Below are 12,410 nucleotides of genomic sequence, written 5' to 3'. Positions count from 1 at the left end.
TCTCCCCTCCCCTCCCCACCCTCCTCCTCTCAGAGACAGAGTCTCGCAGTCTCTTTCTGCCCCCCACGCTGGAGTGCGACTGCATGACCTCAGCTCACTACAACTCCGCCTCCCAGGTTCAAGTGATTCTCTCGCCTCAGCCTCCCCAGTGGCTGGACCTACAGGTGCCCATCACCATGCCTGGCCAGTTTTTGTATTTCTAGTAGAGACAGGATTTCGCCATGTTGGCCAGGCTACTCTCCAGCTCCCAACCTCAGGTGATATGCCCGCCTCAGCCTCCCAAAGTGCTGGGACCACAGGCGTGAGCCACCGCACCCGGCTGTTTTTTTTTAAGACGGAGTTTTGCTCTTTTGCCCAGGCTGGTGTGATCTCGGCTCACTGCAACCTCCGCCTTCTGATTCAAGAGATTATCCTGCTACAGCCTCCCAAGTAGCTGGGATGACAGGCACCTGCCGCCACATCCGGCTAATTTTTATACTTTTAGTAGAGATGGGGTTTCATCATGTTGACCACGCTGGTCTTGAACTCCTGACCTTGTGATCTGCCCACCTCAGCCTCCCAAAGTGCTGGGATTACAGGCATGAGCCACTGTGCCCGGCCAGATATTTTTCTTATAAACCTCTCTAGCAAGGTTCTGATTCTTCAGTAGAAATCAATCTGACAACTTTTATTTAGAGTGGAATTTTGGTACAGAAGAACAGATCCTGAGAAAGAAGAGAAAGCGTGGGAGGGCTCGTCTAACGGATGGAGGCCAAGGGCATGCTGCCACGTGGCACTGAGAGCCAATCTCACCCTCTTAATCATTCGTCAGGGGAGGAAGGTGTTGTTTCTCTCCTGCATGAGACCCTGCTGGACCTAGGCATGGATAGAGGAGACTGGGGTCTCACGTACTGGTTTGTTCTGCCCCAGTTGGCATCTAATTTTCCTCTGGGAGAAGAGCATGATTGCTGCTCAGAAGAAAGAAGAATGAAATGCCTGCACAAGAAGTGATTCAGAGATGAACAAGGGAGAGGAATTCACAGTTGAGACAGCATCTTCAGAAATGTTCTGGAGGAAGACATGTAAGTGCATTGTGTGTGGATAATAACAACATTCCCGGTTTGCCAGAGGCTAGATGAATAATGACAGACAATGCAGGAAATCAGGCGCGGCCCAGAATATGGATAGTGGCTTTGAACCCTTTATTAGGCTTACACTGTGTTCAGGAGCAATGGACAGACATCCAGTGGCAGGATGTGAGGACAGGACACGGATGTAATCATAGCTTGGCTTTAAAAATGTGCAGCTGGTGTTGGTATGGCAGGTGGGCATGGGAGGCAGAGATGGCGCCACAGTCCAGAGAAATAGTAAGGACGTGAGGGAAAGAGTGGGCGACAGTCGCCCTGCTCGCTGACACCCCACTTGGTGCTGTTAGATAGAGTGAACCCCAGGTTTCCCTTCAAAGAATCGGTATGTCAGTATGTTCAGTTCTTTGTCCTCCATTTTAAAGTTTAGCTTCCTTGTCGTTTCAGTAAACAACCTTTTCCACCAGTTCTAATCAGTAGTTCACATCTGTTCCCCGGTCCCCTGCCCCATCCTGACTCATCCTGGTCACCTGCTCCAGTCACCTGCTTTGACCCCTGGCTACCTGCTCTGACCTGCCCTTAACCATCCTTCCCACCAAAATGCCCACCCCGCCACTCCTGCTCCCTTTAAAATAGCCAGTTGGAATTAGACTAGGCTGTGCGGTCCAACCCTAGCCAATAGGGGAATGACACAGCCGTAGGGGCGACCCCCATGAGGCGTAAGTGCCCCTTTCCCTCCCCTGTCCAGGTGTTCACTCGCCATTGCTCCATCTGTGAGCCACACTCTTCTAGAGAAGTAAATCACCTTGCTGAGGAAATTTATATTCAAGAGCTACTTTCGTGGCATCAAAAATTTTACCTATAACAGTGCAGGAATAGACCCCAGGCCACCTGTATAGTCAGTGGCTTCCATGCTGGCTGCCACCAGTCCTGTCCTCCTCCGCTGCTCTAGACACCCTGGCCTCCTTACTGTTTCTCAGATCCGACAAGACTTTTTCCTTTTTCCGTAAGACTTTACCCCAAATATTGTATATCTGACTCATGTTTTTCGGTTCTTGACTCAAATGTCACCTCTTCAGAGAGGCTTTGTGGAACTAAAAGTTTAAAAAAACTCACCCTTCAGACTTCAAGCATCTGACAGTTGAGAAACAGCTTACATTAGATGAACTCTCCTGTGAACAAAAATACTCCAGAAAACCTATGAAAATACAACTATTGGAAGGCAATGCAGAGTAACTAAAAGCAGGCAGAATCCGGATGTGAGGGAAGCCACGGGAAATAGGAGCCACATTGCGTGAGAGCCGAGCACCCTGACTTCCTCCCCTGGGCCCTTCCGAGTCCACAGAATGCAAGGGACACTGGCCAAGCTGAAGGCAGCTGTCTTATGAGGCTGAAGACTTGATGACAGAGATGGAGCCTACCGGCGTGGCTGGGACTGGGGTGAGAAATCCTGAAAAAGGGGGAGCCATGTGGGGAAGCCCCAGCATCTGCTGACTGAAGGCTTTTGTATCCTTGCCTGCCTCCTGAAGGCAACATGCCAGGGTGAGACTCCAATGAACCTGCTGGGGAGAAGCCACTGGAAGGCTGAGAGAGATTCCAGCAGCTCCCCAGTGTTGGGGAGACAATTTGAGTTCAAGCCCCACACTTGGAATGAATTTGGCAAACCAGGCTTTCCATGGAGACCCAGTGCTTAAGTACTACATAAGCACCATATTCCAGAACTAAAGCTTTTACCTCGGGACTAAGGACAGCATAGACCCATTCTAACAGAGTCTAAAACTAAGCACCCACAGAATCAAAAGTGATCTTCCAGCAACTTGCCTGCCTGCTGGCACAAAGCTCAGCTTTTTCTGAGAGAGGGCACAGAATTCCGTGTTTTATAATGTAGCATTCACAATGCTTTGCACAAAATCAAAACTTACTAGACATGCAAGTGAAGAAGGAAAGTGTAATACATAATCAAAAGGAAAAAGCCAATAGAAACAAATGAATGAGTGCTCAGAGGCTGAAATTTGCAAGCAACTTATTTAAGTAGAATAAATATGTTAATTTATAAGCAAGAAAACTTAGATGTAGTGGGTGGGGAAATGAAGGATTTCAAAAAAAGATATGGAAATCTAATGACAAGCAAAGTATAAATATCAAAAGTAGAGATATGTAAAATTAAACATTTATTAGATGGGAAATGTAAGGAAGGATCAGGGAATACAAAAAAGTGTTGGTAGATACCAAAGTTGAAGCATGGAAAACGAAGTTTCTAGAACAAGTGCACGTAGCCTCGATTTTCAATGGAAAGGTAGTGAGCAAGCTGAAAGCATGCAGTGGCATTCCAGAAGGAGAGAGAGGGAAGAGGGGGCAGAAGAAGATTTCAAGGATTTGAGGACAGGAGACAGATGTAACCATAGCTTGGCTTTAAAAATGTGCTCCTGGCATTCGGTGTGGAAGGTGGGCATGGGAGGCACAGAGATGGCTTCAGCAGTCTAGAGAAATAGTGAGGACGTGAGGGAGAGTGGGTGACAGTCACCCTGCTCACTGACACCCCATGTGGTGCAGAAGTGGACCCACCTGTACAGTCAGTGGCTTCCACGCTGGTTCGCACCAGTCCTGTCCTCCTCTGCTGCTCTCTGACGCCCTGCCTCCTGATGTCAGCATGCATGGGTGAGACGCCAATAAACCTGCTGCCAAGAAGCCACTGGAAGGTGGCCAAAAATACTGGCCAAAAGTTTCTAAATCTGATCCAGAGCATGAACCTGCACATCTAAGATCTCAATGAAACCCTAGCAGGAGAAACAAAGAAGCTCACACTAAGGCATACTGCCAAAAACAAAAGGTCAGGGGAAAACAATTTTTTTTTTTTGAGACAGAGTCTCACTCAGATTTCCCACTTCCACGGCTCTTCCACCTTCCCCACGGATCCATGTTTCCATCTGGTAACACCTCCCCTAGCTGCAGACCTCCCTTCAGCATTGCTGGGGACATGGATCTGCTGGCAACAAATTCTCTCAGCTTTCACTTAACTGAAAAAAATCTGACTTCACCTTCATTTTTGAATCATCTCGTTACGATTCTAAGTTAAGAATTTTTGTCTTGCAGCACCTTAGAAATGTTCTTTCATGCTCTTCTCCTTTTATGATGAGAAGTCATTTACCCTTTTGATTAATTTTTTCTTTTTTCTTTTCCTCTGGCTGCTTTCAAGATTTTCCCTTAAATGGTGCGGTGGCTCACACCAGCAATCTCAGCACTTTGGGAGGCCGAGGTGAGTGGATCACTTGAAGGTCAGGAGTTCTAAACCATCCTGGCCAACATGGTGAAACCTCATCTCTACTAAAATTTCAAAAATTTAGGCGTGGTGGCTGTGCCTGTAGTCTCAGCTATTTGGGAGGCTGAGGCATGAGAATCACTTAAACCAGTGAGACAGAGGTTGCAGTGAGCCAAGATGGCACCACTGCACTCCAGCCTGGGTGACAGAGCAAGACTCCATCTCAAAATAAATAAATATAAATAAATAAATAAAAAGCCAACAGAGGAGAGAGAATGAAGTACTAAAAAATGCTTGAGCAGCCCAAGGCAAGGCAGGTGAGAGAGAATAAAGACAGGATCTAATATAAGTAGCAAGATGGCAGGCCTAACAGAACCATGTTGGTAATTACATTAAATGTAAATCAACTAAGCACTCAGAAGGCACAGATTGTCAGGGTGGATTTTTTTTTAAAGCAGGATCCAGTGGTATGCTGTTTACAAGAAAGGCGTTTGCAGAGACAAACAGGATGAGAGCAAATGAATAGAAAAACACACGCCACGCAAATAGAAACCTTGAAACACATCCTCTGGACAGCCTCAGCTCATTTTCCTGTGTGCTCAGCAACCCCTGTTTCCTGTTCCCAGTCACACAAACAGGCTGCATTCCCTAGTGTTCCTTGCAGTCACCCAACTGTGGTACAGGTCAGGCCAAGGGGTGATGGGTGGAAGGGAGGTGCATCATCACCATTGGGCCCCAGAGAGTCACCAGAAGCCCCTGCCACAGGATCCTCCATGCTGTCTTCCAATTCCAAGTGGCTGGAATGGAGACTATCCTCAGGACAGGGCCACTTATGGAAGGTGGAAGAGCCACATACTAGAAGTAGCTGGGGACTTGGAATCACTGTGGAAGGAGAGGTGCCTGGTTGGAGCACTCATCCTATACTTTTACGACAAGAGGAAATAAATGTGAGTGTGTGTGTATGTGTGTGCGCACATATGTGTACACATGTGTGCATGTGTCATATGTGTTGCATACGTGTGCATGTGTGTGCATGCATGTGTGTGCATGTGTGGGTGGGGGTGTGCATGCATGTGTGTATGTGTGTGCATGTGTGTGTGCATGTGTGGGTGTGGGTGTGCATGTGTATGTGGGGTGTGTGTGTGTGTGCATACATGTGTGGGTGCATGCATGTGTGTGCACATACGTGTACACGTGTGTGTTGTGTGTGCGTGTGTGCATGCATGTATGCGTGTGTGTGCATGTGTGGGTTTGGGTGTGCGTGCATGTGTGTGCATGTGTATGTGGGGTGTGTGTATGCATACATGTGTGGGTGCATGCATGTGTGTGTGTGCATGTGTGGGGGCGCGTGTGTGTGTAGCCACTGCGATAGCAGGCGGTGTCTTTTTCAGTTTGTTTTACCTTAATAATACTCTCTACTCATATTTACTTTGCAGCCCACATTGCTTTCTCGAGTTATATGATCTGATATTATAATTAAACATTTATTTGTCTACTTATTTATTTTCTGTTTGTCCTCAATTGAACAGGCTTCAAGAACACAGGGACTGATCTTTCTGCTCCCTCCTGCACCACAGGGCATACATCAGTACCTGGCATGTAGTAGGTGTTTATTAAACACAAGCCCTTTTTCTCTCATATTTGTGAGTGTGGGAAATAGAAAAGTTCCTTTATAAAATTTCCTTTCTTATTGAAGAATAAGTGTGCTAATAACTCTGTGAAGCCCTATCCTATGTAGCTGTGAGACAGGCCGTGCTTACAGGCACGTAGTACATTCTGTGTCCTTGTACTTTAACCAAGATACCTGTGCTGGACGTGCTCACAGGCGTGTCCCAGCTCTCCATGGCTTTTACCTGTTTAGAAAAGTTTTAAATCATTACCCAGTCGGGTTTTAGTTTAGATTGTGAGGTCTGGCTCCAGCCAACGGAGAGCAGACACAGCAGTGAGGACGACCCCAAAGGCGTAAGGGATAAATGTGTGTGTTTTCCTTTGTTCATTGTACTCTCATGGCACGATGGCTAGTGAGGGAACCATTCCTGTAGTCCGGGAAGTGACAATTTCACTGCTGAAAAATCCTTTTTCTCAGTGTTGATTTTTCTTTGCAGCACTGAGCATCTATTTCCAACATGGGGCCAGAACAGTTTGAAGCCAAATCCCTGTGTGCTGGCACGGGGAATGCTGCCAGTAAGGACATGGGGCGTGGAGGGGGGCGGAGGGAGGCAGGGGTGGGGCAGCAGCATCTGTAGACCCACAGGGAGCTCTGTGGCCCCTGTTTCCTCATCCTTAGCAAAAATGCCCTCAGAGGCCCAGCAGCCGAACTCTTCCTGGTCCTGGTGATGTGGGTGCTTCCCTCCATGGTGCTTTATTGCTACTTTTATTTCTCCCACAGAGAAGATCACCCTTGTGATCTTGTTTTTAAAAAAGATCAATTCAAATGTAACTTGTTCAATGTATTAAAATAACAATTTCAAAAATCCAGTGCTTCCTTGAGCCTTTAAATCTAGCTAATTTAAACCTTGTTCTACCTGTAACAGGCAAAGTTTAGTAACTTCCTTTATGGGGCCTGTGAATAATTCTGGGTCCATTGCTGACTTAGTTAATTTAATAGCTTTAAGCATTTTAATTGCACTTCCAAAATTAATATATTTAAATTTATATTTTAGTATTTCAGTGTTCCACCTTTAGCAATATAAATATAAATATAAATAAAAATATAAATAAATATAAAACTCGGAATATAAACTAATTTTCAATATCTAATAATTTAAACATACAACTGTGATGAACCTAGGGGAGGTCTCTTAAACGTTCTAAAACTGTACACACGCCACAGATTTCCACATAAAATCACTAACTCATTCAATTCCTCGAGTTCACATTTTCAATTGGATTATCAAGGTGTCACTGACATAGGCCAAATTCTCCAATACTCAAAATACCAAATGGACATAGATTACTTTATGCTAAAATATTCATACTATGAGTTTCAATTTCTCGATCCTGTCTAGACTTTAGAAGAAACAGACGCCTACTCAGGAGGCAGTCAGCACTCGGGGAGCCCAGGTGACGGAGGCCCAGGGAATCCGGGCAGGCTGCCATGGGCTTTGGGTGACCAGCTCTGAGGGGCTCATTGCTTCCCTGTGAGTCTTGCCCATGGCACTTGGGCAAGGAGAGAAGGTGCCAGGAGGGAGACCACATCTCTGGGTTCCATTTCCACACACCCCTGGGAGCCTGCCCCTCCTTCCCAGCCATGTTCTGCTCACACTGGGTCTGGCGTGGTCAAAGCCGTGGTCTTCAAATGGCTTTGTGTCCTCAGGCCCGTATGATGCCAGGGACGTGGAGCTGGTCTGCCATGAAGGCTTGAGCCTCACAAGGCTCTTTCCACTGGGGTCGTGATTCTAGCCCTTTTGACCCCTGCGCAGGGATGCTGGCGGTGCAGTTGGGACCACAGCCTGCCACCTCTCCCTAATGGGACTGAACCCGAGAACAGCGTTTGCTTCGGGATTTTGCTCTTCTCTAAGAGGTGCGGGTCAGGCTTTGAAGCTGGGGCCAATCTGCCTACTCCCTGGTTCAGGGGGCAGGTGTCCAATGTTCCCTGCGAGCACTTTCACGCCACCCTTCCCCATCCCTGCCCCCACCTGAAGCTGCTGCTGTCCCAGTCACCACCACATGTCTGTGGGGAACTGGCTTGGACGGGCCCCTGGTCCAGTTCCTTGGGAAGGCTCCTGGTCTGCCCACACCACCTTCGCCAGCCAGTGTCCTCTAAGGTTAGAATTGACTCCCTGCAAGATGGCCAGGGAGACCCCTAGTGACCATCCTGCTTCCCTCTCCCTCCCCTGGGAACCACCTCAGACGCCGTGGACGTTGCTAAACTTCTGTGGACTTAGAGCAGATTCTCTGCAAGTGAATTCCTCAAGGACTGGGTTCCACAAGCCCTTCTGCCTGGCGCGGGCCTCAGGCAGTGTCCCCGTCGGGCTTTCTCTAAAGACACAAATGGGCGGGCGCTTCCCACGTGGGCCTCAGGGAGCCTCTGCCAGGCAGTGTCCCCGCCAGGGGAAGCCAGGCTCGTTAAAGGGGAAGCCAGGCTCGTTAAGCGGGAAGCCGGTGAGGCCTGTGGAAGACAATGGCCCCGGGGCGGTCTCCACTGCCAGTTGGGGCCACCTAGCCATTGGGAGGGAGTGGCCATCCCCAGTGGGGTTGGGAAATAGAGACAGAGGTTACAGTGGGTGGCCGCAGCGCTGTGAGGGCCACGAAGTTCCTTCAGTGGCAAAGACCAGGGCCCCAGGGCTGAGCTGAGCTGCCGGGGCCATGGGACCCGGTCTCCTGGTCCTCTCCTTCCTGTGCACCATGGCCTTGACTGATGACACCTGTCCAGGTGAGTCAGCCCCCAGGGGAGTAGGACTTTAGAGCCATCAGGCTCCGGGAAGCTGACAGCGGCCACTCGCTGACCACTCACGGCGCGCCAGGCCTGGCACCCGGCCCTTTGGGAAGGTTCCTGGCTTATCGTCTCAACAGCTCTTTTTAAGCTTCACACTTTGAAGAGGAGACAGAGGTTCAGAGACACAGACGCAGCTTAACACAGGAGCCGGGTCCTCAACCCAGAGCACCCAGCCCACGGGGGTCCCGCCCAGCAGCCCTTTCCCAGGGCTGAGTCCTCCTCCACGGAAGGGCTGTCGTGAGAGCCCCATGGCCTGTGAGGAGGCAGTGGGCATGTAGGACGTTGGCTGGGGATGGGCCTAGTCAGAGTCTGTGCCGTGGTCACCATCACTGGGAGACCTCCCAGCTGGATGTGGTCAGCAGGGTCAGGCCCCAGCTCTGTGGGGAATTCGGCCGGGAATGCACCTGGCACTCGGGACAGGAGGTTCCCGCTGTGTCCCTGATGTGGTCCAGTGAGGGCGATATGACCCCAGGGCTCCAGACCTCCTTCCCTGGGCTCCTGGGGCACTCAGGTGACTCCCGGCAGCTCCACCCGTGGCTCCATCTTCTGGGGGGGGCTCTGGCCCCCCTGCATTGTGACCATGCTGGAGGACATTGCTCTGGGCTCAGAACCAGGATGGCTTCCACAAGCTGTAGTGGGCACCATGGCCTGAGCCTGCTCCTAGTGGACCAAGGTACCGGGGCAATGATGGGTTCTGCGGGGAAAGGCCCCCGGTGGGGCTAGGACGAAACCCACAGCACACAGGCCCCTGCGCTGGTTATGTTATGGGCGAGTTAATTTCTTCCCCCCAGCATGTCTTATTTTCTAGATTATCTAACATTATTAAGTATTCTTTTTTAAGGAGAAAAAAATAAGCCAATAAAAGAAGTGGTCTACACGTGCTCTGACCAGTGAGCCAGGGGTGAGGGCGCTGCTTCAGAACACCGCCTCTAAGAGGGCCCTAGGAGGGCCTGTCGATTTGTAATCAACAACAACAAAAATGTTCTTTCAAAGAAGTCAACAGCCTCAGTTTGGCTCCAGCTGTGCCGCCCCGGCTCTGTGTCCTTGGACCCCACACGGCCCCTCTCCACGGGACCAAGAAGGCCCCTTCCAGCCCAGAATTCCACAGCCACCTTCCAGGGGTCTGGGAGGAAAAATGCTATGTCAGCCCCAATCCCCCCATTTTCTTAGAAATATTTATTGTCATTAGTTACTGGAAGTGCCCACTGTTTATGCAGCTCTTTCTAAGTGCCATAAATCACTGTAAGAGATTTAAAATGTGCATTCTCTAATCCTGCCCTGGCCACAACCTTGTTATGATCCGTACTTGACAGCCCAGAGGGCAAAGCTCCGAGTGCAGTGAGTTTCCCCAGGGCACATAGCACTGAGGAGAGGAGACTCCCCTAGGTGGGGGTGGCCTCCAACGCCAGGGCTCTGCCCCCCTTCACCTCCCTTCCTCGCTAGTGCCCAAGGGGTGAGGACAGACCAAGGCCCCAGCAGAGCAGAAAACCTCATTTCCCAGGCGCTGTTGGGCCAGGCACTGAGTGCCCACCTGTGTTTCTCTGCGGAGGTGAAGGTGGTGGGCGTGGAGGGCTCCGACAAGCTCACCATTCTCCGAGGCTGCCCGGGGCTGCCGGGGGCCCCAGGGCCAAAGGGAGAGGCAGGCGCCAATGGACAGAGAGGTAAGTGCGGGCCAGTGGGGAGGCCGGGCATCCCGGGGGCACTGGCTCTTGCTGTTTTTGAAACTAGATGCTGAGCTGGGCAACACCCCCACCGTGGTTCCTAGATCGAGAGCCTGGGTCGGGCCCTGCTAGAGGCAGGGACGGAGCCGACTCCCAGGGCCCAACAGCGTTCTGAAATGCCTTAGCCGGGTCCTCATCTTTTAATGACCTAGTGAGGGCCCAGTGGGTGTTTTGGCAGCAAACCTGGTTTCAGTCCTGACCTACCGTCGCTGCGTGGCCACCAGCAGGACTCTGATTCCCAGTCCCTATCTCACTTGGGCTGTGGGGCTAAAAGTCTCTCAGGGACCAGCTTCACAGGAGGAACCTGCAGCTCAGGAAGTGAGGACAATTGTCAGGTTCTCACGCCTGGCAGGGGAAGAGCCGGGACTGCACCCACAGGCTCTGGGAAGGGCTCTGACTTTCCAGCTTCCTGCCCCTGAGTAGATAGGAGAGCCTGTGAGGCCTGGGTCCTGGGTCTAGAACCTTCTGGTGCAGGACGGGCACACTCAGGTGGGGCCACGGTCACCTCGAAGCCCAAACAGGATCCTGGTCATGACTGGAAGTCACAGCAGCCAGCTCCAGGGTGGGTTCTTCGGGTCCTGAGCAGGGAGCTCTGTTTAAGGCGGTGTCTTTGGAATTTGCAGGAGAACGCGGCCCCCCTGGAGCCCCTGGGAAGGCAGGACCACCAGGGCTCAAGGGTAAGGAGGGGACCAGAGTGAGGAGGGACTGTGAGGCCCTTTCAGACCCAGCTGCAGAGGAACGTGGATGGGGCCTCTGGGGCTGCCACGCTGTCCTCGCCAGAGCTCACACCTGCCCAGCGTGGGGGAGGGGCTCTCAGGGGCAGGGGTCCCAGTGTGGGGGAGGGGCTCTCAGTCAAGGGGAGGGGTCTGAGTGTGGGCGAGGGGGTTCTCAGGGGCAGAGGCCTTAGTGTGGGGGAGGGGTTCTTAGTCAGGGGAACGGTCTCAATGGTGGGGATTCTCAGAGCCTGGGCATCCACCTGTGGGTAGACCTGAGACCAAGCTTTCCCCCTCCAAGGTCAGTGTCTGCTGGGGTGGGTGGGACAGGGTCGTCTGCTCACCTCTCCCAGCCCCTCTCACCCCATCTCATCAGCCATCTCCCCTGTCCTGTCACCTCGTGTCTTCTGACCCCTGCAGGAATCCTTTTGGGGTACTGTTTAAAAACCTAGGTTGCCCGAGTGGGCAGGGAGCATTAATGACAAGTCTGATCAAGACTGTGTGAACTTACAATAGACACATTATATGTGTATAATACATACGTTACAACGGCTGTCTGATGCGTGTGTGTACAGATCATTTAGGAAAACCAGAGCAGCGTGCTGCAGGGAGGGCAGCCCCTGTCACCGCTCTGTCCACCCCGAGCTGCTCTGAGCTGCGCTGGACGCGCTGGGAGAGGAACACTTTCTCTCACTCAGCTGGAGGCTCCATCATACTTTGCCTCTAAATGTAAATAAACGCCTATTTGCCCAGACCCCACCTGACCGCACCCTTCATGCCACATCTACAAACACAGGCCACTCTGGAGCCTTTAGGGGTTCAGGGAGACCCCGAAGCACTAAGCTCCCTCTAGCTTGGACATGCGGCAGGAGGAAGGGGCCAATTAATTCAGGCCCAGTGACTCTGCTGCCTCCAGGGACAAGAAAGGCCACAGCCACCCCAGATGGCCACAGGCACTAGCAGCTTTTCTGGGGGGCAGTGGCCACCTTCATGTCAGGAAAGTGAGGCAAGCGCCACCATCTTCTGCTCTGTGCGGGGGACAAGTTATCTGACTTCCAGTTCTTACTGTGTGTGTTTGCCTGTCTGTCCCCGTCTCCAGGAGACCCTCAGGAACCCAATCTGTGTAACACAGGTGGGTGGCAGGCCCCGGATCCTCCAGCCCCGCCTGCACATGCACCCCACACCAGCCCACCCCGACCTGCACCCACCAGGAGC

General features: G+C 51.5%; 1 protein-coding gene across 2 annotated transcripts in view; it reads left to right on the top strand.

The window, feature by feature from the left end:
- The first annotated feature begins 8,567 nt into the window (after positions 1-8,567).
- The window catches only part of LOC108292287 (ficolin-2), a 26,674-nt gene continuing 22,831 nt past the window's right edge, over positions 8,568-12,410 (top strand). Inside the window, exons 1-4 of one of the 2 annotated variants that reach the window (XM_017513078.2) lie at positions 8,568-8,698; positions 10,309-10,422; positions 11,106-11,159; positions 12,295-12,327. In XM_017513078.2, the coding sequence (XP_017368567.1) occupies positions 8,632-8,698; positions 10,309-10,422; positions 11,106-11,159; positions 12,295-12,327 (268 nt within the window). In that variant the 5' untranslated portion in view covers positions 8,568-8,631. Of the gene's footprint in view, positions 8,699-10,090; positions 10,423-11,105; positions 11,160-12,294; positions 12,328-12,410 lie in introns of those variants that run through there. The other variant, XM_037732978.1, reaches the window with a different exon arrangement.

Source organism: Cebus imitator, unplaced genomic scaffold, assembly GCF_001604975.1.
Source record: "Cebus imitator isolate Cc_AM_T3 unplaced genomic scaffold, Cebus_imitator-1.0 Scaffold486, whole genome shotgun sequence".
Taxonomy (NCBI): Eukaryota; Metazoa; Chordata; class Mammalia; order Primates; family Cebidae; genus Cebus; species Cebus imitator.
The sequence above is the reverse complement of the archived record's forward strand: the minus strand, read 5'-3'. Positions and strand labels throughout refer to the sequence as shown.